Below are 25,061 nucleotides of genomic sequence, written 5' to 3'. Positions count from 1 at the left end.
CGGACTTAAAATGAACAAATACTTCCCGAATGTGAACGAACATATAGTTACGTGTTTAGAGACAGGGTTAGAAAACTTAAAAACCGATTTCAGCCCCTCCCATCACAGAATCCCCTAGGAAAAGGGGACACTCCAAGGATGCCCGGGAATAAAATCTACCGTATACCCCCAAAGAGTTGTTAATCGCGTCTATTATTTTCGGCTAGAAGCCGATCTCTTGAGACTGGCCGTGAATCCAGTAACGCAATGACAAAAGGGGCAGAAGCTTGAGGTGGAAAACCACAGGGGGCTAAGCAGGTAGTCTGAGCGGCCACCCGAACTCGTCTTGGGGACTTTTTAGAAAACAGTTCTGCTGTTTGGGTTATCTTCTCTCGGTTTCAGTATTCGTTACTTTATTTCTTTTCCTGGGCTAAGAACGCGTTTGCCTTCAACCTGGAGGCGCCGGCCTCCCTCGGGCTCCCGGGCTCCCGCGCCCGCCGCGGAGGGGCTCCGGGGGGCTCCGGGGGCGGGGCAGGCGGGCTGCGCGAGGGCTGGGGCGCGCGCCGCGGGGATGCGCGGGCAGGTGGGGCGTGGCGGGGGCGTGGAGAACCCCGGCCCGCGGGCCGCCGCCCAGCCCCGGGCCGGCCGGGAGGAGCCGCGCGGCAGACGGTTATAAGAAGCCGGCTCGCAGGCGTTCCACGCGCCTCCGCCAACCCCCTGCCCGAGCACCGGTCGCCCTGCGAGGGCCGAGGCGGGGCCGCGCGGTGGGCCCCCAAAGGGATGCTCTCGCCCGAGCGGCGAGACCAGCCCCGTTCGCCCCTAGCCGCCGCTGCCGCGCCGCACCCGCCGACGGCCACCGACATGGCTCTCTACTGCGGCGACAACTTCGGCGTGTACTCGCAGCCCGGCCTGCCCCCGCCCGCCGCCGCCGCCGCCGCCCCGGGCGCCCCCCCGGCCGCCAGGGCGCCCTACGGGCTGGCAGACTACGCCGCGCCGCCCGCCGCCGCCGCCAACCCCTACCTGTGGCTCAACGGGCCGGGCGTGGGCGGCCCGCCCGCCGCCGCCGCGTACCTGGGCGCCCCGCCGCCGCCACCGCCCCCCGGGGGCGCCGCCGGGCCCTTCCTGCAGCCGCCCCCCGCCGCCGGCACCTTTGGCTGCGCGCAGCGGGCCTTCGCGCAGCCCGCGCCCGCAGCGCCCGCCTCGCCCGCGGGACCCGCCGCGCCCGGCGAGCTGGGCTGGCTGTCCATGGCCAGCCGCGAGGACCTGATGAAGATGGTGCGGCCGCCCTACTCGTACTCGGCGCTCATTGCCATGGCCATCCAGAGCGCGCCCGAGCGCAAGCTCACGCTCAGCCACATCTACCAGTTCGTGGCCGACAGCTTCCCCTTCTACCAGCGCAGCAAGGCCGGCTGGCAGAACTCCATCCGCCACAACCTGTCGCTCAACGACTGCTTCAAGAAGGTGCCCCGCGACGAGGACGACCCAGGTGAGGCCGCCGGACAGGTGCTTCCCGGCCGGGGGAGCGGCGCCCGGGCAGGGGCCGCGTCGCTGGGGCTCACCTGAAGCTCCGCGCGGAGTCTTGCCGACTGGGGCTGGGAGCCGGGGTGGGGAGCAGCCACCCGAACCTCGGCCCTCGTCTGGTCGGGGTAAGGGCAAGCCGGAGGACAAAGAATTCTCAGAGGGTCCTCAGGGCCGGGAGCCGGGGAGCGTGGAGCTCGCCCCTTACACCCACACACGTCACGCACCCGCCCACACGCACGCAGTCACGCACCCACCCACCCACACTCCCATACACACACGCGCGCGCGCAGAGGGTGGCCAGGTAGAGAAAAAGGAAAAGACGGCATCCTCAAACGGGAAGCCACCCCTGGGTGGTGTGCATCCTGCCGATTGAAGGGAGGGTCCAAGGCACGGGGAGGGAGATTAGGAATAAGAACACGCGTGGCATCTCAGATAAGGGCCGACTCTAAAGGGATTCTGGTGAGCCGAGAATCCCATCACGTTTCACGGAAGAGGCGGTGAGAGACCGAGCAACAGCAGGCCGTTCGGGCTGTCCTGGATGAGCCCCTTCCCGCGCCGGCTTCCTAGAGCTCCCCGTGTCCCTCAGGAAACGAGCGCCTACCTTGCGAGAGATGATTGAGGGTAGTGGCATAGGCGTCATGAGACAGGGCCAGAGGAATCCGAGAGCTTTAGCCGTGTCCTGCACATTGTGGTTTTGGTGTCTTCACTATCTAGAAATGAAAAGATGAAAACCCCAAATTTGCTGCATTCTGATCTAAGCCCTCGGAGGAGGAGGGCTGGGTTACAGTGGCGTGTTGTGAGAAGGGGGGGATGAAGAAAAGCTCAAAAAGGAGAAAAAGAAGATTCTACTTGAGGTTTGCAGAAGGAACTGGCCATTAGGGAGGTGGGGACGGAGGTGTGATGGGTCAACGAAATGAAATGATTTCAGTTGCCCGCTGCAGAGATCCGGGATTTTGTGGGAAATGCTCTGGAGTGTTCGCCCCTGAGCATATTGTAGAGTGGTGCTTTCCAGTAGAAATTCAGTATAAATCACGTGTGACAGTAAATTTCTAGTAGCCACATTTAAAAAAAGTAAAAAGAAACTGATGAAATTATTTTTAATATTTTTAAGTAACCCAAAATACTGCTTCAACATATAGCAAATATAAAAAATTATTACTGAGATACTTTACTTTTTCTTTTTCCCCTTTGATATTAAGTCTTCAGAATCCTGTGTGTGTTTGATTCCACATGTGATTTTGGACTCTCCACTTTACAACTGCCCAACAGCCATGTGTGGCAAGTGGTTACTGTACTGGACAGGGTGTCCAGTTCTAGAAGATGCAGCTTCTCAATTTGGCTTCTAAATCACCCAAGATTATCATGTTAATTCTCATGTATATTCTTTTGGACTTTCTAAAAAGTTGGTGTCTTTAGCTAGGGTCTTGTCCAAGCATTTGGTACTCAGGGCACAATATAAATATCCTTATAGGTGCAGGTACTATCATTTAGATGGTAGTTGTATGAATAAGAATCTTTCTTTTTTGCAACTATTTGCAAAAAAAATGTGTTAATGAAGATAATAGGTTTGCCAGAGTGTGTGCTGGTTTGCACAGGCAACCTATCACAATGGTTAGGTAAGAATGCCGAGTCTAGAGCCAGCCTGCTTGAATCCCCGGCTCTACCATTGCTAACAGGGAATACTGCAGCTTACCAACCAATCTGCCCCTCAGTTTCCCCATCTGAAAAATGGAGGCAATAATATTCCCTGTCTCCACAGAGCTGTGAGGAGCACTCGACGAGATAAGTGCTTATACCAGTGCTTTCACACGTCAAAGGTCTATTTAGCAGAAGTGATAAAAGTTATTGAGAGAGAAAGCCCTCCAAGATGATAGATCTTTCTTACCTCAGTTGTGCTAGGTAGTGAGGGGCATTTTTTCAGCAGAAGACTGGCACTGCACGCATTCCATGAGGCTCTGGTCTGAGATCTGGGGGGGAGGGAAGGCTGGCCAGAGACGCAGGGCATCTCCTGCTCGGAGCGGACGAGGGGATGTAGACTCCAGGAGCTTCCTGGACCCTGAACGATGTCATTTAACAAGATGTTGTTAAAAGAATTGATTGCTCAGTAATAACTTTTGTAATTTTTGTTTGGCAAGACAAATGATTGGGTATTTGAGGTTACCTTTTCCAGTGGAGTGTTTTGTTTTGCTTTAGGGGCAAATATTGTACCATTTCAGCAAATGATGGTAACGGAGAGTGATTTTTCACTGCTTACTGTGTGCCAGCTACCGTGCCGGGACACCATTTAACCTTCCGCAGTCCATCTGTGAAATGGGTATTATTCTTATGCCTGTTTCTATAAATAAAGAAATGGAGGCTCCCATTTACGCAGCGCCAGGATTTTGCAAGGACACACAATATGGATCTGGAGGGGAAGGTGTCGGGTCATTAGAAGTGTCTTGGGCCTGGAATTAGGTCTTAAGGTTTAGGTAGCAGACACTGCCAGGGGGAGGGGGACATGGCCAGAACATCTTTGTTCCGGATTTCTCCTTGAAGGTGAAGAGGAAAATCTCCCCAAAAGGATACATTTAAACAGTAGAGTGGCCAGAGCATCCTCGCCAGCATTTAATGAGAGAGTCTGTGCTCGTCCTTCCAGAACTGAAGCTGACTGCATGGGCGGGAGCTGGGTCCTTCTCTAACTTGTGTGTCTTTCTCCTCTCGGTAGGGAAAGGGAATTACTGGACCCTGGATCCGAACTGTGAGAAAATGTTTGACAACGGCAACTTCCGGCGGAAGCGAAAGCGCCGCTCTGAAGCCAGCGGCACCTCCACGGTGGCCGCAGGGACCACAAAATCGGAGGAAGGGCTGTCCTCAGGACTGGGGTCCGGCGTGGGTGGGAAGGCCGAAGGAGACAGCCCCTCGGCGTTGCTAAGGCCGTCCCAGTCCCCCGAGCCTCCCGAGGGCACCAAGAGTACTGCCTCCTCGCCGGGGGGACCCCTGCTCACCTCCGCCCCTTGCCTCAACACCTTCTTCAGCAGCCTCAGCACCTTGAGCGTCAGCAGCAGCGGGAGCGCCCCGCGGCCGGTCCCCGGCAGCCGCCACCTAGGGATCCAGGGCGCCCCCCTGCCCGCGGGCAGCTCCTTCCCCGCCAGCTCCATCTCCGAAGCCCCCCCGGACAGCTTGCAGCTGACCAACAGCGCCAGCAACGGTAGCAGCCAGAGGTCCTCCTACTACAGCCCCTTCCCCGCCAGCGCGGGCGGGGGTCAGAGCGGCCCCTTCGGCAGCTCCTTCTACAACTTCGGCATGGTCAACAGCCTCATCTACCCCCGGGAGGGCTCCGAGGTCTAGGACCAGCCGGCCCTCGGACTTGAATATGCACAGCCGAGGTCTTGTGAAATGCAGATCTTGAGGCCGAGGTCTGGGGCAGGAAGTGGGATTCTGCACTCCTCTGGAGGCGCAGGTGCTGCCCTGGCCTGGGAATAGTGGAGAACGTTCCTACCGCCCGGCAAGCTGTTACAGGTTTCTCTGGAGAGCAGGCCCCCTCACTCCGTCCAGGACAGTACCTGCAAGCCCTGTGGGGGCAGGGACCATGTCTGTTTTGTTCGTCACCATATGGCAGGGTTATGAGCTCACATGTGTCCGAGGGCCAGCCAAAATAACAAAAGAATGAAGTTTATCAGGTAGGAAAAAGGTAGCAGTTGGCCACTGAAGCAGGTAAGGGAATGGTCGGGACTGACCAGCTAAAGGCTACTCTGGGCCGTTTAGTTATTTCCTGCCTGGCAGCATCGTGATTTTTCTAGAAAAGTCAGATACCTGGATTTTTATGGGAAACCTCCATTTGCATTTTTTTGCCCCTAATTCAAGTTTGTTTTGAATCCTGCACTGGGACATACCACAGCTCCTCTGAGCTATATCCAGCTCACCATCACCTCTGCTTAGGCTCCGTGTCTGGGCCACGGTAGGTGCTGCCCAAACGAGCCCCGGGTGCCGAGCGCTCTTTCAGACAGACGCTCGGCGTGTATTAGCTCATTTAATCCTCACAACAACCTTGGGAGATAGGTATGGTTACTACCCCTCCTCTTCTGGTGAGGGCCCTGTAACTCCAGGATGGCAGGTAACTCCCCCAAGGCCACACAGACAGTAAGTTGTGGAGCCAGGACCGGGTCCAGGCAGTCTGGCTCCAGAGCTGCTGCTGGAAGGTTTGTTCTGGTTCTAGAAAACGGAGTTGCCATTACCCATAGGCAGACACAGCCTCTGGGGGGTAGGAATGAACTCGATCTCACTTGACCAAAGATTTCTGGTTGAAATAAGTATCACTTGAGATGTTACCCCGAGCAGCGAGGACAGACCCCGCCTCTGCCTTAGGCCATATGCCTGAGTGAGGTCCGGGGTGACCATGGTCCTAGCTAACTTGATGTCCTCGCCCTTTCAGCATGTGCCCCGGGCTTTTCATTTTTAAAACAAAACACTAGAATTTTATTAAAAATAGTTTTGAAATGGAATTTTTATAGTTTCTTAATAAACCATTTGTTGTCAAAAAATTTTTAATATAATTTATTTTTAGCACTCCCTTTTACTTCTCAAGAGGTATCTTCATTCGAATAGTGTTTATTATGGTCCCCCTCCCAGGGCCCAGCAGAGTGTCTGGTCCATGGCAGATACTCAGCCACTGTTTGAACTTACCTAAGAGGCGCTAATTAAAACGTGGAGAATTGTTCATTTATTGGAACAGCCTCCATTAAGAGGAAGATAATGTCCTGAATTGCCTTTGTACCAAGTTGTTGGGTCTCTGATAGGAACATTGTTGGTTTGGGGATTTATTTTTTTTTTTTTTAGAAAAAGGAACACATGTACATTGTAAAAAAATTTTTAACTTTCCCTGTGTATTTTCTGAGACAGCATTCCTCTTAAATTTTTATTTTGAAATCTACACTACAGAAAATTATTTTTTAAACAGTTTATTGAGGTACAAATAACACCACTATTACCTTTTAAATATTACAGAGAAAGACAACCAAAGAGACTACCTACCCCCAGATTGTGTGTACAAAAAAACCAGTTTCTATGGATATTTTTCTATGTGAAAAATCATATGGACTTTTATAAATATTGTTTCTAACACAGTTCTATATTTGTAAATTAATTTATAATGTGAACTGGGACAAATTTTTTTTTCCCAAGAAAGTACACTGCATGCTGAGAATCACATGAAATAAACTCTTAAGTGGGATGATTTCTGGCCACTTTTAGATATTTCTGTTTTTCTGTCTTCGGCTTTCTCCTAAAGGAATAGAGGCATCAGGGGGCCTGACCCCGAAGCCACTACAGGGGCTTTGTTGAGAGTGAAATCAAACGGTTTTGTGTTGGGTTGTCCCACCTGCCTGCATCTGAAGGGCTGGAACCAAACAGTTACTCCTTGGGGTTGGTCTGTAGCCTGTGAGCATTTTAATGATTGCTGTTAGCAGAGTAACAGTTCTGTCTCAGATCCAACTGCGTGCACAGACGATTTCTGTTCCGGAACGAAGTGGTCCTGCACGGTCTCACAGCACAGTAGTCCTCGGGTGGGGCTGTGCAGCCTTGGGTGTGGGGGCCCCCTTGAGGGCCACAGGCAGCCCATTATTTCCAAGGAAATAGGAAACTGTTGAAGTGGGCTCCTTCTAGAAGAAACCTGAAAGTTGAAGTTTCTAGACTAGGGTTCCTCGGCCTCAGCATGTGATATTTCGGGCTGGGTAGTTGGTTGGAGATGTTACCCTGTGCATCTCAGGGTATTCAGCGTTCCCAGTCTCTACCTGTTAGATACTAGAGGCACCCCCTCTGCTCCTGGCCCGGGCCACATGCGACAACCGAAAGTATCTCCAGACATTGACATATGTCCTTGGATGGGGTGGGGTGGGGCAAACCCTGGTGGAGAACTACTGATCTAGACTGACACCTGCAATTTGCCAAGGAGGAAACCCATTCCCTTACTCCCCGAACACAAAGTCCTAAGTGCTAGGGCTAGTCGTTGAGCCCTGAACGAATTGGGCCACTGGGTTTCTGGTGTAGGACAGTTTCTGTCCTATGAGATGCCTTTTCTTCTCAAGAAAATCAGTCATGAGCAAGACAGCACTTGAGGCATTTCTCAGAACTGAGATCCACCAGTTTGCCCTGTCGCAGTGAAGGTAGATTCCTTCAATATCCGAGTTGCTGATTATAGATTCTTACGGTACAGCTTCCTTCTTGGCATCTATTTATTTCTACTAACAGACCTAGGCTGGAGAAATTTTTGACCCACAATAAACTACCTGGGTTATTTTTTTGGCACGGGCGGGGTGGAAGGGGGATGGGGACAGGTACACGGATTTCTTGGAAAGAAAGACATGTAAAAAGAACTCGAGTAACCTGTGTTTGGAAGTGTCTAGATCTGAGTGGTTGATACTAAATGCCCGAACAATGGCATTTATGAGAACAAAGGCGAAGAGAAGAATCCCCTTCAATCTCCTGCTGAACAGCTAGAGAGGGCAGCAGGGTGGCCCAGTCTCCACTCGCAGGACCAGTCTCCATCAGGGAACTGCCTCCTGCTGGGCATGGACAGAGGCAGAGGGACGAAGCTGCCTGTGCGGGTGATGTTTTCCAGGTCAAAGTCTGCACCAGCCCTTCCAACTGGCACCAATTTCCTGCATCTGTGACACTTTCTGCCTGGGAACCAGGTCAGAAATTCCGGATCTGAGCTAGGTTGCACTTGCCATCGTTCTGGGCGGTGCAGAGGGAAAGATGTGCTCCCGAGGCATATACACGAGGGCCCTTCATTCCCTGGGGTGGAGGGGGACCGGGGGCTAGTGGCGAGTTGCAGCCCAGGCTGAGGCCGTTTGAGCACATGTGTAACTGAAAGCGGCTGCTTTCCTAACGTTCTGGAATCTCACGTAGCTTCCAGAATAAAACAGGGGCAAAGAAGAATTTTTAAAACTAATAAACCCGACTCAGGTTTCCTTCGTCATACTTTGAGAAACTTTATCCCATTTTTTTTTTTTTAAGTAAGCTCCACACCCAGCACAGAGCCCAAGGCGGGGCTTGGGGCTTGAACTCACAGCCCTGAGATCAAAACCTGAGCTGAGATCAAGAGCCGGATGCTTCACCAACTAAGCCACCCAGGTGCCCCCCTTTTTATCCCATTCTTAAACGTACTGGGGAAGGGGGCACCCAGAGGCTTCGAGAGCTTTGAGCCTCTGCACCCCAACTTCTCTAGCTTCCCAGGGCGCTGTCAAGTCCCAGGGCAAACTGGGTCAAGCTCTGGCCATGAGGAATGTCACTGAAACTGCTTCTCTACCTCCCTGCGACTGCCCAGAACTTGGAAAGAGGCTAAGTGGGCAGCGTCTCACTGGTTTTTGCTTTCTTTAGCGGCTGTAGTAGCTAAACCTTGAGATTGTTAAGGAAGAAGAAACTCCCAGGGGTTTACCTGAGGCCGGGATTTGCCGGTTTCTAGGGCAGAGAAAGGGTCGCCAACGTGGCCTTGCCTTTTGTCATGGAAAGCAGTCAGCCGGGGCGCGTGGCTGGGTGGCGGGTAACGCTGGAGAAGGAAGGAATTTCCTGTCAGATTTGAAAACAAAAAAGGTCAAAAAGACCAGCTACCTACTGAATTCCTCCCTGCTTTTTAATTCAGCATGTCAGGGGATCCTCACCAAAACCCCAGGAGGCCTGGAGAGCAGCCTTTTATTATTTTAAAAAAGGCAAACATTACAATAATAATAACTCGCTGACTAGGGGCCCGGACATTGTCCTAAAATATAGAAAGATATATATTAAATATAAACCAGCTATCGGAACACAACAACTCTATGAAGTAGAGACTGTTCTGCTTTGTTTTGTTTTTAAATAAACTCTACTCCAACGTGGGGCTCGAACTCATGACCCGGAGATCAAAAGTCGCATGCTCTCCCGACGGAGCCAGCCAGGTGCCCCAACTAGACACCGTTACTGTTCATGTCCCCGGTGAGAACACTGAGGCTCACGGAGTTTGTGTAACTGGGCCGTGGTCAAAGTCTAAGCTGCTGCAGATCAGTGTTGGGACCGAGACGCAAAACTAAAGTCATCATGGATGTCAGAACCCACCTGCCCTTACACTACTCTATCGTCTCCCCATTTTGAAGATGAGATAGGAGAGGCACAGAGAGGTTAAGTGACTTGCCCAAGGCCACACTTGCTGGTTGCAGATTCAGGGGCTTAGAAGCCAGGCGCCTGCCCTCTCAGTGATGCTGTCTTGAAGCATTTCTTCTGGACGCTTCCTGAGGTTGGTTTTCCTACCTGGGGTTCCCTTTTCCTGGACGCAGGAAGGTTAGCAGTGGGAAGGAAAGCTGTTTTCCTCGACATGTCCTCCTTCGCAGGGTCAGCCAGCAGCCCGGTCAGAGGCCCCGAGCTCGGCTCTGAAGCTGCCAGGTGTTGGAGACACTGGTTTGGAACCTTGGACTCAGGAAATGTATATTTGGGCACTAGCAAACCCCTTTGGGCACCCCCCGGACGCTTAGCAAGCATGTCGTCGGCTGCAGGGCTAGAGCAGAGGTGCACAGGGTAGGGAGGCTCCACAGGGGCGGCCTGCGCTCTCCCACCCGGCCACCAACCTCCGGCGAGGGAGGGAGGTGGTGTGGCTTAACCTTGGGGAAGAGCGGCCCGCAGTTCCCCCAGTCCCGCCTGAGAGGGTCTGTACTCCTGCCCTCCTTCCCGTCCTGGGGCTCATAGACCAGGCTGTGTCTCAATTTGGAGGTGTTTCTGCCCTGATACGAGCAGCGGAAGCAGCGGGGGTCAAGTGGCCCTCTCTCCCTGGCCCGGGCCCAGTGCCTGGCTGGAAGGGGCTCCCTCCCGGTGCACGGTGCTTGCCTGTGCCAACACCCCCCGGTCGCCAGCTTTCAGTTCCAGTCCCTTGGCAGGAGCAGAGAAGGAATTCTTTGCCCTGCACTTCATTTATTTATTCGAGAAAGATCACGGGGGCGGGGGGTGGAAGGGCAGAGGGAGAAGCAGTCTCCCCACTGAAGGGAGCCCGGCCTGGGACTCCAACCCTGGGATCATGACCTGAGCCAAAGGCAGACGCTTCACCGACGGAGCCACCGCGGCGCCCGGGCCCAGCACTTCAAAGGAGGTTGGAGGCTACCCGTGTGGTGGGGTTTTCTCCTCCCAGCTTTACCTCCTGAAATGCATTAAGCAAAGCCCAGCCTCAGGGACCCTCCTGCTCCACGCTGGCATCAGGAAGGGGGGCATTCACAATCAAGAGGGTCTCCTTCCCTTCTCTCCAAGGATGATGCCAACTGACCCCATTCCGTAACTGGCCACTTCCAACTCTCCTCATCTGGGCCGGCCCACAGGCACTGCGACCGTGGCCAGACGCACCAACTCCCAGGGCCTCAGTCTTCTCCTCGGCAAAACGGACAAAAGCGATCCCTGCTTCACGGGGCTGCTGAGAGCACTGATGCATCTATTTTGGACTGCATCTGCGTGCCCGCCCCCAGGAGCCCTCAGGAGGGCCTTGTCTCCAGTTGTCTCTCCACTTGTCTCAGAAAGCCTGAGGGCAGTCTTAGCCCCTTGTCTGCCCAAGGGCCTTGGACAGTGAGTATTACTAGCCTCATATTCCAGAAGGGCGAAAACTGCATAAGAAGGCGTGGCAAGCAGCCGGCAGCCAGCGGCTGAGAAGTCTCCCAGGAAAGGGGAAGGCACATCTTCACGGACTCCAGTTCATGGGTCAGTCAGTGCGTAAGTGTACTGAACACCCACCAATTCTTCTTTTGCTTCCCCTGCTTGCCTCACAGCCCACATCCGAGCCTGGAACAAGAACTGGCTCTCATATTCAGAATTGGTTTCCAGCCCATGACCTCACACCAGTTCACCTGTGGGACCAGGTCTGTGCCCAGAAGGCACAGCAGCCTCCTAACTGGTCTCCTGGCCTCAACCCCTGGCTCCCTGCTGTTCACATTGCCTCCATCCCTGCTGTTCTGAGCTCATTCTCCTTTACTTGGAAACCGGAGTCATCTTTTAAACAATAGATAAGGATTATATTGCTTTCCTGCTTAGAACCTTTCCATAACTTCTTCTACTAGCCAACTCCAAAGCTCTTCTGTGGCCCTGCATGAACAAGCTCCCGCCCCTCTCCCCATTTCCCCCTTTTACTTGGCACCAGCTGTTCACTGCTTGGAGCCCCTCAGACATTCCAGACGCTTCTGTCTTAGGGTCTTTGCAGTTATCTCTTCTGGGGCAAAAGTTTAACGCCCCAGGTCTTGTCAGGCTTCTGGTCAAAGGCCAGTCTTCAGAGCAGCCGTCCCTGAGCATCTAACCCTCCCCACTTCCACCAACTCCCCTCAGGCTGCCTTTCGTGCATTATCCGTCCCACCTTAACTAAATCTGTGATTTAAAAATAAAACAAAAGCATTATTTTAATAAGATAATTTCTGGGGGTGAGGGGTGAGCAGAGGGACAGGGACCAGCATGGACATTCTCAGTTGACCCCATTCATATCTGTCTCCTCCTATTTTAAAAAGAAAGCCTATGTTCAAGTGAAATGATTGTCTTACTGACCTTATGAGAAAAGCACATTGTTCCTCTTTCCCGTTTGGGGAAACCAAGGCATGGAGCATCCATCCACTTTCCCAAGACATATTTATGATATATCTCACTTGCCAACCGGGGCATCACTCAGTACGTAACATGGAAAAAGCCGTCTTTCTCCTTCAGTTTTAAATGGGCAAAACCCCAAGAATTTTTGCTATGTTCAGCCTGGATTTAGAACCCAGCCTTCCCCCTTTCCCCACACATCAGTTTCCTCTCCCCGAGTTCCTACCTCCCCTGCGTTCTCAGCCAACTGAGTCTCAGCCAAACAGCTGCGGTCTTTGATCAGCGGCATCAGCTGCCCCCAGCTCTCCTTTCAGCCAGGAGACTTTCAAGTTCTCCCCTTCGCTGGGCTTGGGAAAGGGGAAACACCCATAGCCAATGTTACGGGCACGCCTCCTTGCACACCGGTGGTGAGGGCCAAAAAAGTGCTACTTCAGCAGACTTCATAAAACCTTCCTTCGATGGGATTAACAGTGACTGCCACTCACAATAGCAGTGTCACCACAGAGCCCCACAACTTCCCCCGTCTGCTCAGGGTATGTGCCCATGCCCCCTGCCTCTACGTTTCTTGGATCAGGAACTACAGAGAACGTACGTGTCCTGCCATGATAAGATTACTAGCATTGATGAAGTCATAGCGGGGCTGGCCCTCGTGTGGCAAATAATCCTCCTTTCCTGCATCTTATGTGCTAAGATTCCTTCAAAGGTCAGCATCACAGTTCATTCTGATGCTTCCAAATTCAGTGTCCTTTCCTCCACTCAGCGATTTTCACCAACCACTTCCTACACCTGCTAGGACACATGCTAAAATCAAGGTCTCTGGAAGGATGCCGCTTACACGCTAGTGAAGGAGAAGAAGCAAAGAGGGGAGAACAGCGGGGTGACAAGTGCCTTGATCCGAGAAATGTGGGGTGCCCTGGGAATCTCTGGAATGAGGCCCTGACCCTGACCTGCATAGGAGTTGCTGATGTGAAGAGAAGAGAAAGGGAGGAAACAGGGGTTGGGGGGTGTGTGGAAGCAGAGTGGGGGCCTGGAAATGAGAGACCAAGACTCCAATAGGGAAGGGAGAGAAGCTGCACTCGGAGGCAGGTGGCACTCGGCAGTTTCGGGTGAGGAAGGGCAGTGGAGGAGGCACAAGGTGAATCTACAGTCTGATAAAGCCCATCCATCGATTAGAATCGGGCAGAACAGAACAGATAGGAATAAATCAAATTCATTTTAAGAATGATGTTTGTGGGGGGGCGCCTGGGTGGCACAGTCGTTAAGCGTCTGCCTTCGGCTCGGGGCGTGATTCCAGCGTTCTGGGATCGAGCCCCACATCAGGCTCCTCTGCTAGGAGCCTGCTTCTTCCTCTCCCACTCCCCCTGCTTGTGTTCCCTCTCTCGCTGGCTGTCTCTATCTCTGTCAAATAAATAAATAAATAAATAAATAAATAATGATGTTTGTGGGGCGCCTGGGTGGCTCAGATGATTAAGTGTCTGCCTTCAGCTCAGGTCATGATCTCCGTGTCCTGGGATTCAGCTCAGTAGGGAGTCTGTTTGCCCCCCCCTCATGGTCTCTCTCTCTGTATCTCTCTGTCTCAAATGAATACATAAAATCTTAAAACAACAACAAACGATGTTTATATTTCAAATAGAGTTCTTTTGGAGAATCCTCTGGAAGGACAAGATCTCCTAAGAGAGACCCCTCCAGAAGCTACTGTAGAAAAACAAGCAAGAGGTGATGGGAATGTGAAGTAGGGAAGGGACTACAGGGAAGAAAACAGTGGGAAGTCTCAGAGACACTTAGAAATAGGCAGGGGAGTCTTTGTGATTTCATGAGACTGGCTGGGGGAGAAGGAAGACTCCAAGATGACTGTTGGGGTTATGCCTGAAGTAATGGGGTGAGGGGTTCACTGGATCAGGACATTGCAGAAGAGGAGGGACTGTTTGTGGGTCCCCAACAGAAACTTTCCAACAGAAGCTGGAGCCCTTACGTTAAGTAGGAGTCAGGGCCAGGCTGGCTGTGTAAATCTGGGAGGTGTCAGAATGTGGATGTAAAATTTAATTTAATCATTTAATAAAAGTTTCTTAACAGCTACTTTGTGTTAGGCCCTGTGCTCTGGCTGGAGACACGGTGGTGAGAATAGCCACGTAGTTGAGAGGATAGGACTGCAGATGCCGCCCCAGAACGACTGGGGTTTGATGTATGGTATAGGCACCCTATTCTTTCTAAAATTTGAAAGATTCAGGATTACAAAATACATTTGGCCTCCAAAATTTCGAGAAGGGGTTGCGGATCTGTTAAGTGTGTCCTGTCGGTGCAGATGGTGGCAGGTACCATGGATAGGTCCCCACAGGGCACAGCCTAGAGCACGGCAGCTGTGCTCAAGGAGGAGCACGGGTTGGTTTCTGTGTCAGTCAGGAGCCCGGACTTGTCTACACCCATGGTGCTGGCTGTGGAGACACATAAAGCAGAAGAAGGGGCTAGTGCGAGATCCTCCCCAGAGGAGAGACACCTACTCAGACAACTGATAACAGAAGCCATAAGATATGAAAAAACGTCCTTAAAGGGTTGAGAGAAACAACTGTCCACCTAGATACCTGTGTCCTGAAAACCTACTCTCTGTCAAGTACAAGGGCAAAATGAAGCATTTCTATATAAATAAAGGCGGAGGGCGTGTATGGCCAGAGAACTGCACTGAAAGAACATCTCTATGATTTACTTCAGAAAAAAAAACCAAACCCAACACCTGTGAAGAAATCTAAGAGAAGATGGTGAGCAAAGACAGTGACGAACATTCAGGTGAATCTAAACAACTGTAGTCCTTAGAACATAATAAAAGTGCTGTTGAAGGACAAGGATTCTAGTTCGTGCCCTCTTCCCCCCCCCAGCACTTATGGCCTCACTACCAAAATCTGCCTTGGAAGCCACTAGGACCGATCCTACTATGCTCGCTGTCCATGTGGTCAGTTATCAAGAATCAGTAAGGTAGGGGCGCCTGGGTGGCTCAGTCAGTTGAGCACCCGACTTTTGGTTTCGGCTCCGGTCATGATCTTAGGGTCATGAGATCGAGCCCCGTGTCGGGGTCCTCGCTCTACACTCAGTGGGAATCTGCTTGAGATTCTCTCTCTCTCCCCCTCTCTCTCTGCCTCACCTCTCACTGCCCCTTCCACACTCTCTCTCTCCTTCTCTCAAATAAATAAATAAATCTTTTTAAAAAAATAAAAAAGAAAAGAACCAATAAGGTTCTCCTCTCAGATCTTCTCTTCTTCAGGCAAAGCTGACCATGAGATCTATTTCTTGAAGTTTTGTCTTTTGGGAGAATTTCCTTTCTCTACCATCTTTCAGGACCCCTCCCGTGTGGAGCTGTAAGGATGAAATCGCACACTTCTGATCGATGCTGGAGGACTGTGCATAGCCATCTGTGAATCGGGCCTCCTCAATCAGCTTCCCTTGGGGCCATGTTGCTCACACTCAGGAGGGATGTATTTCCACCCACGTAGCTTCTTACGCCTCCACGAGAAGCCCACTTCACAAGGCCCACTCCCTGCAACGTCCCCGCTCTGTGTCTCTCATTGCAACTTGAAGGGTTGTTTGTGAGCAAGCCTAACACTTCAGTTAGTGAGAACTGATAGCACTCAATCCATGCTGGTGGCTCAGGTCCCATCAGCAACTGATACTCCACAGTTGGGTATTAAGTGCTTACCCAATTTCATCCATAGGACAGGAGCTGCGTCTTGCAAGAAGACTTACATACCAAGTGGAGCACGCTTTTGTTCTAAAATTTTAGTAACTTCAAGCATCCGCCTGCAACAGCTTGCCATAGGCTCCCTAGCACGTTCTAATCTGCTTTGGACACATCAAGCAACATGCATATATTGAGACAGGGAAGTCGAGCTACGTATGATCCACTTTGGGGTAAACCGGAGAGCTCTCTCTTTCTCTGAGCTCCGCTCAAAGATGTCAGATGGTAGGTTCACCCTTGGGGTAGGGTGGAACCATATTTTGACCCATCAAGCGCTGGGCTGCTTTTTCAGTTATAGAGGGTGCAGATTGCTCAACTTGGCTTGTCACTTTGGGGTGGATATTTTGTCATGCCGCAGATTACATTCAATGGAAACTTTTCTAGGTAGCGGCCCTATATGCTTTTGAAGATTTTTTTTTCTTTCTCCCATATGTACATCTTATAAAAACAGGTATTAAAAGCTACTTCTTGCTTTTCATTATTGTTATGTCAAGAATGGAGAGTACTAGCATGATGTCCTGCGATGCCTGGTAAAATGGGAAAGGAAGCAGCCCATAAAACCTGCAGCATGTGCTTAGAGAATCAGCGTATACCCTAGGTAGAATTGTAAAGGTCCATAGCTACCCCTGCCAGATGAAAACAAATCATTTCTAATTTTCTGTTTAGTGAATGAAGAAAAATATTATGCAATAAATACTTCCACATCAGATAGCAAAGGCTATATTGATTTTCTCTAGTAGAGACATCTGGAATACTGTTATTAATTATCAGTTGAAGTTTGTAATAATATACTGTTATTGTCCACGCCCTTCAGTTTTTATACTTACTTAAATGGAAAACTAAACGTGCATGTGAAAAGTATAATCAATCTTGCATCTTTCTTGTGCCGCATGTTTCTGGTATCTCAATATTATTTAGTGTGGGTTAGAATTGATCCAGGTTCATGTGAGTCTACCTAGTAAATTATTACAGCCTCAATCGTTTGTCCAAGCTAACACTCTGAATGAAAATTCTCTGATGACTGTGTCCTTATCAGTAAATTAAGCCAGATTTAAAATTATGTTCTGTCCAGAAAATAAAGTTCTACAATGTTCCCCATTTAAAAAGTAACATAGGGGCACCTGGGTGGCTCAGTCGGTTGGGCATCTGCCTTGGGCTCGGGTCGTGATCCAATGGTCCTGAGACTGAGTCCCACATCAGGCTCCCTGCTCAGCGGGCAGCCTGCTTCTCCCTCTCCCTCTGCCTGCCGCTCTGCCTACTTGTGCTCGCTCTCTCACTGTCAAATAAAGTCTTTAAAAAAATAAATAAAAATAAAAAGTAACATAAAAGAGTAAATTCCTACATTGTGAATGCTGTATTACAGTAAACACTTAAATGAAGATGAAACGGAAAAATTCCTAGGAATATATCAATTAATAAAACCGACACAAAAGAGGTAGAAGCCCTGAATAGACCGATAACCATAGAAGAAATTTGAGTAGTAGTCAAAAATCTGCATCAGTGAAAGGCATTAGGCCAAGACAGATTTATGCATAAGCTCTACCATGTTTCAAAGACCGTATTACCCCCATGTTACTTTTAAACATGTATAAATGTGAAAACTTATTAATTTGTTCTATGAAGCCAGCAAGATCCTGTTACCTCTTGAACTGGATAGCTCCAAAAGAAAATCGTACACAAATTTCACGCACAAATTTATGCCAATGCAGACAAAAGCCCGCTGGGGGACAGAGTCTGTGGAGCTCTTGTGTTTCTACATGTCTTACAAACAGTGGTGCTAACTACCCTTCTGCTCCAGACTGTATTTTCAAAGAGGTTTGTATAGTGAACAGTCTTGGAAGATCGTGATAGCTCCTCCATCTGGAATAGAGAGCAGTTTTGCTTCCTGTCAAGCATGATGAAAATAATGTCTCCCTCCAGTAGTTTTGCTTACTTCCCTTTATGAAGGATTCCAGTTCCTGAAACTCCGAGTTTCTTGACTGTGAAGCAAGTTGTCTGTGTGTCTAGCATCCACCTGTTGTCCCTGTGGGATTCGTGGGACAAGGGAAACGAGTGGAAAGTGATACTTAAGTCCTTTGTCTCTGGCCCAGGAGTCTTGTGTATTCTGTCAGCTTGTGTGATGCTATGGCAGGCTAACGAGGAAAAAAAAATCATCTTGGACCTTTTACAGTTCTCAGTAAGGTCGTAAATAGGTTATTAAAAGGCTGAATTCAGTTAAAAGATCATATATCATGGTACAAGAGGATTTATTCTAGTTAATCAAGTTTATTGTCATCAAGAAATCTACTAATGTAGTTGACTCTTAAAAGGGCAATAAAATGAAGCATATGCTGAAAAATCATGTGTTAAAATTTATCCCTTAGTTCTTATTAAAGCTAAATAAAACAGTGAACATCAACAAACCTATTTCTTACTGAGCTAAGAATAAAAGAAACGTTCCTTAGTTTAAGAAAATATTTTGACTGGGAACTAACAGTAATACTTTTAAAGCATCCGCATGAAAGACAGGAGTGAAGGAAAATTTTACACTGATACCTATACCATTCAATATTGAACTGAAGTTCACTAGTCAATAAGAATAATAAACAGGAGGCATAAATATTGAAAAAGGAGAGAAACAGATTTGCCGTTTTATTGGTGGGCAGTAGTACTCTCTGAACAATACAAGAGAATCATCTAAAAAGCTATTAAAACTAATGAGATAGGACGCCTGGGTGGCTCAGCCAGTTAAGTGTCTGCCTTCAGCTCAGGTCATGATCTCAGCTCAGGTCCTGGGATCGAGCTCTATGTCGGGCTCTCTGCTCAGTGGCGAGTCTGCTTCTTCCTCTCCTTCTCCCTCTGTGCTCTCTCCTGCTCTCACTCTCTCTCTTAAATAAGTAAAATCTTAAAATAACAAAACAAAACTGGGGTGCGTGGGTGGCTTAGTCAGTTAAGCATCTGCCTTCAGCTCCCGTCATGATCCCAGGGTCCTGGGATGGAGTTCTGAGTCGGACTCCCTGCTCAGTGAGGAGTCTGCTTCTCCCTCTGTCCCTCTCCCCTGCTCACATGTGTTCTCAGTCTCTCTCTCTCTCTCTCTCAAATAAATAAATAAAATCTTAAAAAAATGAGATAGTTCAGTAATATGATCATCATCAGATATGAGATTTACACGGGAAAAAATCACGGCTTTCCTAAATAGAGTAATAATCGATTAGAAAATAAAAATGAAGGGTCCCATTCTCAATGACTATAAAATCTTTAAGAATCCTAGGAATAATTTGACAAGGAAAAGGCAGGCTCCACATCATAGGTAAATATTTTTATTAAAATCCAGAAAATCTTACTGAATGTCATAAAAAAATACCATGTTCTTAAATGGGAAAACTCACTATATAAAGATGTCACTGTCCTCCCCCCGACAGTCAGTAAATTTAATGTAATGCCAGTCGAAGTCCCAAAAGAATTTTGTAATGCGAGCAATGAATTCCAACGCTTACCTGGAGTAGGAAATATATGAGACAATTTTGGAAAAAGAAGATCTACGTATTTCCTCCTGCCCTTGGCCGGGTATTAAGACATAACATTTACAAACTCCAAAACAGTAAGTATCGGTTCAGAAAAACACAAATGGATCAGGGAGACAGTTCGGAGATTCTACGAAGGGACCCGTCCCCGCATGGGAATTTAAAAACATTGTCCAAGGGGCATTTCAAACCACTGGGAAAAGGAAAAACACTCAAAACAAAGAGTTAGAGCAATTGGATTCTGTAAAGGGAAACATAAATTTAAACTCTTATGCATACCACGTATAAAAATAAAGTCCAGATGAGTTAAAAAGAAAAATCATAAAAACAAATACAAAAGTATAAAATTATTACAAGAAGATAGAGGAGGGTATGTTCATAATCTCGGAAATAGCGGCCTATGAAAGGTAAATACTTTCCATCTATTTTAGCGACAAATCCATAAAAACAAATACAGAGCAGACAATTCACAGAAGAAAGACGAGGTGCTGCCGTATACGTAGAGACGTTCAGCCTCGTTAGCAGTGAGGGGCTGCAGGTGAGAACAAATACTGGTGTGCTTTTTATTGATATTAACAAATTGAAAAAGATCGATAATTTTCAACACTGGTGATGTGTATTCTCGTGTGTTATCAGTACCAACGTAAGTTAGGACTACTACTTAGCAATTTCGGTGGCAATATCCATATCAAAATTTAAACTACACTTCTTTTTGACCCAGAAATTCCACTTTTCAGAAATTATTTCAAGAGCCACTCTAAGGTGTGTGCAAAGAGCCTCTGACACGCACATAGAACCTTGCTCTTTTCCCAGGAGCATTTCATGGTGTCTGGGGACCTGCCTTCCACACCGTAACCTTTGGAAGTTAGTTTTTCTTTAAGTTATGATGCTTTCACACAGCATCCCGTGGAATTTCGTATCCGAGACATTCTGAAAACCTTGCTGTTTCATGGGTGAGCTTTTCACACCCATATTCATTTTCACACAGGTTCATTCTAATTTCTATCATCTTATTTAATTCTTTTTCTTCTTTGCTGTTTTGTTCTGTTTCATTTTAACATTGGACCGTAAGGACCGTAACATCTTTTTTTTCTCTCTCTCTGGTTATTGATCCTACTTCAAGACTCAGGGTCTCCCTTTCATCTTTTGCAAAATGAAAATCATAATATTTATTTACAGTCTCACGGGGCCTTATCTTTGCTTCCTGACCACTCTTTAGGAACCTTCACCGGGCTAAAATCTTCTGCTCCTGAATTTGGTTTCTTCAGTCTTCAAGGGAGAGAGGACCCCTTTCCCTCCGGGCTTCCGCCTGCCCTCTGCTAACCATTGGTAATTGGCTCCTGTCAGAACAATGAACTCCTATTCCTGATTGCGTGCCAGACCTTTGCACGGAGAAAGCACTGCACAGTTTGGCTTGCTTTTGAGGCTTTAAACATTTTCTACTGGTAGAACAACTAGACAGCACCCAATCAACCAACCAAACAAAATCCCCTAACTTCTGGCAAAATCACGAGGACAAAAGGCTCAGGAGCTGGTCAGGCCAATTGCAGAGCCTGGATAGAACTGCCTTGTTGGAAGTCTCCCGTACTCCCGCACCCTCCCACCCCCACCCCGATCTTCAGTTCACCCTACCTTGACCTTCCTTCTCCCTGCTCCACCCTCTTTCTGTCTAGACCAGAGGCAGAAGGGTCCTAGCCAGCAGGTGCAGAGGGAATGTGGCCATGAGCTCCGCCCTAACACACAGGAATTTGGACTTGTTACTCGGGAAGCATATACTCCTGGTATATTTGTGGCTTCATTGGTCACTGGAGGTCCTATCATCAGTGCTTTCTGGGCCCTGCCTTTGCATTTGCCCTTCTTTGGACTGGCAGTCTCTTGGAAAATTTTTTTCATTGTCTCCCTATCCAGGGCCTCCCTCTCACTGGTGGACCCACACCCACACAAGGCAAAACTCTCTCTTCCTGCCCTAGGTTTGACCTTGGGGGTACAGGGGAAGTCTGCTGCTACCTCCAGCCCAGACTCCCCAGGGTTGGGACTATTCCAGGTGTAAGGCACAGGGCTGACTCTCCAGGGCTTGGTTGGAATTTCGAAAGATTTGCAAAACTCTCCCTGCAGGAAACTCCATTCTCTGACATTCAAGGTATGTTTTAGAGCCTCTCTTTGGGGAAATGGCTCAAGCAGATAAACATCTAATTCCCAAAGGACCCTAAGGCAGTCTTTCATTCCACCCAACAGAAATCCCTGATAAAGAGGGCAGGGGGCTTTCTTTTCCTCAATTCTCTTGGTCAGAGAAAGGACCTCTTTCAGCCTGATCTGGCCTCTCTGAGCCTGCCTTCCAGGCAAACATCCTCACCCTGTGCAAAATGCGGGGGATTCCCAATGTCGAGCCACTATGACCTCTAAAGAGATGTGTTGGGAAGCCATTTTGGGGTCCGGTATTTAAAGCGCTTTATAGGATACCCTTAAGTGTATGTTTGATTATGCTTTGCCCATGCTTGGGAACAGTAATCATCGAGTGAAAGAGGAATCCTATCAGAAGAGTTCAAGCCCAGTGGGTGGCACAGGAGGTCAGAACGTCTGGAAGACAGGATTGGGGATCCAGCAAACTTGGAATCAGACCCGTACACAGACCTGGGTTCGCTCTACCTTTGTCAGCCTCGTGCAGATCTCTTCCTTAGAGATTTGAGAGGTGGAGTAGGTCTAGATCAAGTGTTAGCAGACAACAGCCCACCGGCCAAATCCCACATGAGGCCAGTTTTGTACAGCCCGAGGACAAGGATGGTTTTTACTTTTAAATGTTGGAAAAAATCCGAATACTCATTTGTGACACATGGCAATTACATGAAATGCAAATTTCAGCATTGAAGTAAAGTTTTATCAGAATACAGCCTCTCCCATTCATTTGCACACCATCCAAACCTGCGGTGGGGCTCCCGCTGCAGAGCTGAGCAGGGGACACAGACCATGGGATCCTTCAAGCCTGAAATGTTTACTCTCGGGCACTTTGCAGGAAAAGTGTGCCGACTCTTGGTCGAGATCATAGATAAAATAGAGCCTTGATTTGGCATCGTCAAAACAGAATAGCTTTTACAGGTAGGTAGACCTTTGTTCAATTAAAAACTCATTATTAATTATTATTATTATTATTGTTATTGTTATTATTTTATTTTGGAGCATATGCCAATAAGGTAGCCAAAGCAGCTATGACAAGGGCAGCCTTTGTGTTTGAGCCTTTTTGTTTCTTTCCTCTTAGCTGCTTTTTAATTCCATGGGACGGCTCTTAGTAGTTATTTTTTAAAAGGAACACGCAAAACTTGTAAAACAGAGATAGCAGGCAGCATTCAGGGACTCACTCAGTTCCCCTCAGAGGCACCAATGCCACCTAATTGTTTGTCCCACACAAAAGGTGGATCAGAGAAAAATCACTTCTTTATTCTTCCCTTTACATCATCTTCCCCGCACCTGGGGAGTCTGGCTGCACGGAGACCGAGTACGACATGCATCTGATGATGGGTTACACCAAAGCACACCAAGACCTAAATCCCCCCCAGATTTATGGAGATTTTCCATAGCTTAACTAGATTTCTAATTGTCCTGCCACCTGTACTGAAATGTACAGTATGTGTTAATCTCGAATTCTTTTCTGTTTCCATAATCTTGGTAAAGTTTCCTGCACTCAAAGAGTAAATGCAATTTGGTCCATGGGTTTTTAAGAGGGAGCCAGATTCACTTTTATGCTTTCCAGCATCCAGGTTTCTTTGGAGGGGTTTGGGCAGCTGAAAGGCCGGCGCAGTTTCTCTTTCTTGCCATCCCTGAAAGCAAAGTAGCACGTGTCTGTGTCTCATTACAAGGTTGCTTTGCTAGCATTTGAGAGGAGTTTAGGAGGAAATGGGGAAGGGTCTCCACGTATCCAGCACACCAGTGGTTCTGCTCTCCTCCCAAGCAAACTGTTCGTTGAGAGATGACAGCTCCTGGCTTGTGGCCTGGAGGGTGCAGAACGAAACCATAGACTCAGTACGTGTTTACATAACCATTTTTCTGGACACTTTTTAAGGTAACTGTATCTGAGTCTGCCATGTGACTTTAGACAAATTGTTTAAACTTCACTTTCCTCCCATGTGGAGTTGGAATAATACATTCTCTGCCCTGCTACTTCATAGGGCTGTTTTCAGGAATTAAATGGCATAAATTATGTAGCCATGTGCAAAAGGTGAAATATTTTCTCAGTGAGAGGGCTCAGTCCTCTTCAAAAGAATTCCCTGGGGCGCCTGGGTGGCACAGCGGTTAAGCGTCTGCCTTCGGCTCAGGGTGTGATCCCGGTGTTATGGGATCGAGCCCCACGTCAGGCTCCTCCGCTGTGAGCCTGCTTCTTCCTCTCCCACTCCCCCTGCTTGTGTTCCCTCTCTCGCTGGCTGTCTCTCTCTCTGTCGAATAAATAAATAAAATCTTAAAAAAAAAAAAAAGAATTCCCTATCTTCTGATTGTGTGTTCTCTGGCCCCTACTCCCCTCAACCCCCTACAATTAAGGACAGCATCATTCTTTCACTGGAGACCTTGAGTTTGTCTGTCCTTAGGCAAGTTGCTTGACCTAGCTTCGGTTTCTTTATCTGGAAAGTTTCATCTTGACAAAAAAACTGTACGATGTCTGTGCATCGATGTTGAGGGAAGCTGCAGGGAGCATACACGGCTCTCTCTGTACTGTTTCTGCCACTTTCTGTGGATCTCAATTACTTCAAAATAAAATTTTTAAAATTATATATAAAGCACTTGACACAATCGGACATATTTTAGAAGTTCATATACGGTAGGTTAAACAAAATGAATGGGTGAAAGTCCTTTTGTGCTCTAAGCGTGATATAACCTGGAGCTTTGGTAGTAGAATTATTACCATGGGTATTATTATCTAAGACCATAATAACAAATCTTATTTGTTGAATACTTGCTACGTACTGAACACTATTTTAAATCTCCTATTACTTCCTTCTGACAACATCTTTAGGCGAAGTTACAAATATTACCCCCGTTTCATTGATGAGAAAGCGGGGCCCCAGAGTGGTTAGGTAGCCTGTCCAAGCTCACAAGTCTGGAAGCTGAGCAGGCAGGATGCAAACTCCAGTGGCATGACTCCACAATCCTCATTCAAAGAAAAAAAAATCATTATTTAGTCATTTGTGGAACGTTAGCCAAGATCAAGCTTCAGGGTGGGAAACCTGCACTCTGCTCTCATTTCCCCTGTTTACTTCTGGGGTGTTCCCTGGAGGATTATATCGGGTGGGATTTTTGAGTTACTTAAGGACGCTACCCCCCAATAATTTACCTCACCCAGCTCTCAAGCTGGTAGAAATCCCTCTGATTCTGATGATTGTTCACAAACGGGGATGCCTGATTACAAATGCACTTTCCCCGACCTCTGTGCCAAACATTCAAATTCAGTGGTCTGGGCTGGGATTTCAGAGGTTGTATTTTTAATAGGGTCTACAGATAAATTCTTATCATCAACCAACTTTGGGAAACAATGACTTAAGAAATTGTATTTTCCTTAAAATGACATGAAGTAAAAACTTTAAAAATCTGAATGAAGTATGGACTTTAGTTAACAAAGCAAAACAGAAAAGACTGTATTTTCCAGAGACCGCTGATATGAGGCATATGGGAGTGGTGGTGCTGGGGGAGTTCGAGCAAGGGATAAGCATCTTACCGGGGACACTGAGACGAGTGGACTGGGGAGCAGGCAGCCCTTGGTTCTAACCCTGTCTTTTCTGCTTTTGAATTTTGTGGGCCCT

General features: G+C 48.4%; 1 protein-coding gene across 1 annotated transcript; it reads left to right on the top strand.

Annotated features, from left to right (window-relative positions):
* The first annotated feature begins 840 nt into the window (after window positions 1-840).
* FOXI3 (forkhead box I3) lies at window positions 841-4,827 on the top strand. Its single transcript, XM_048222444.1, has 2 exons — window positions 841-1,465; window positions 4,205-4,827. Exons 1-2 carry the CDS (start codon window positions 841-843, stop codon window positions 4,825-4,827), a joined length of 1,248 nt encoding a protein of 415 aa, XP_048078401.1.
* Window positions 4,828-25,061: the final 20,234 nt, after the last annotated feature.

The sequence above is a fragment of the Ursus arctos genome, unplaced genomic scaffold (assembly GCF_023065955.2).
Source record: "Ursus arctos isolate Adak ecotype North America unplaced genomic scaffold, UrsArc2.0 scaffold_8, whole genome shotgun sequence".
NCBI lineage: Eukaryota > Metazoa > Chordata > Mammalia > Carnivora > Ursidae > Ursus > Ursus arctos.
Note: the sequence above shows the minus strand (reverse complement) of the source record. Positions and strands in the feature narration are given on the sequence as shown.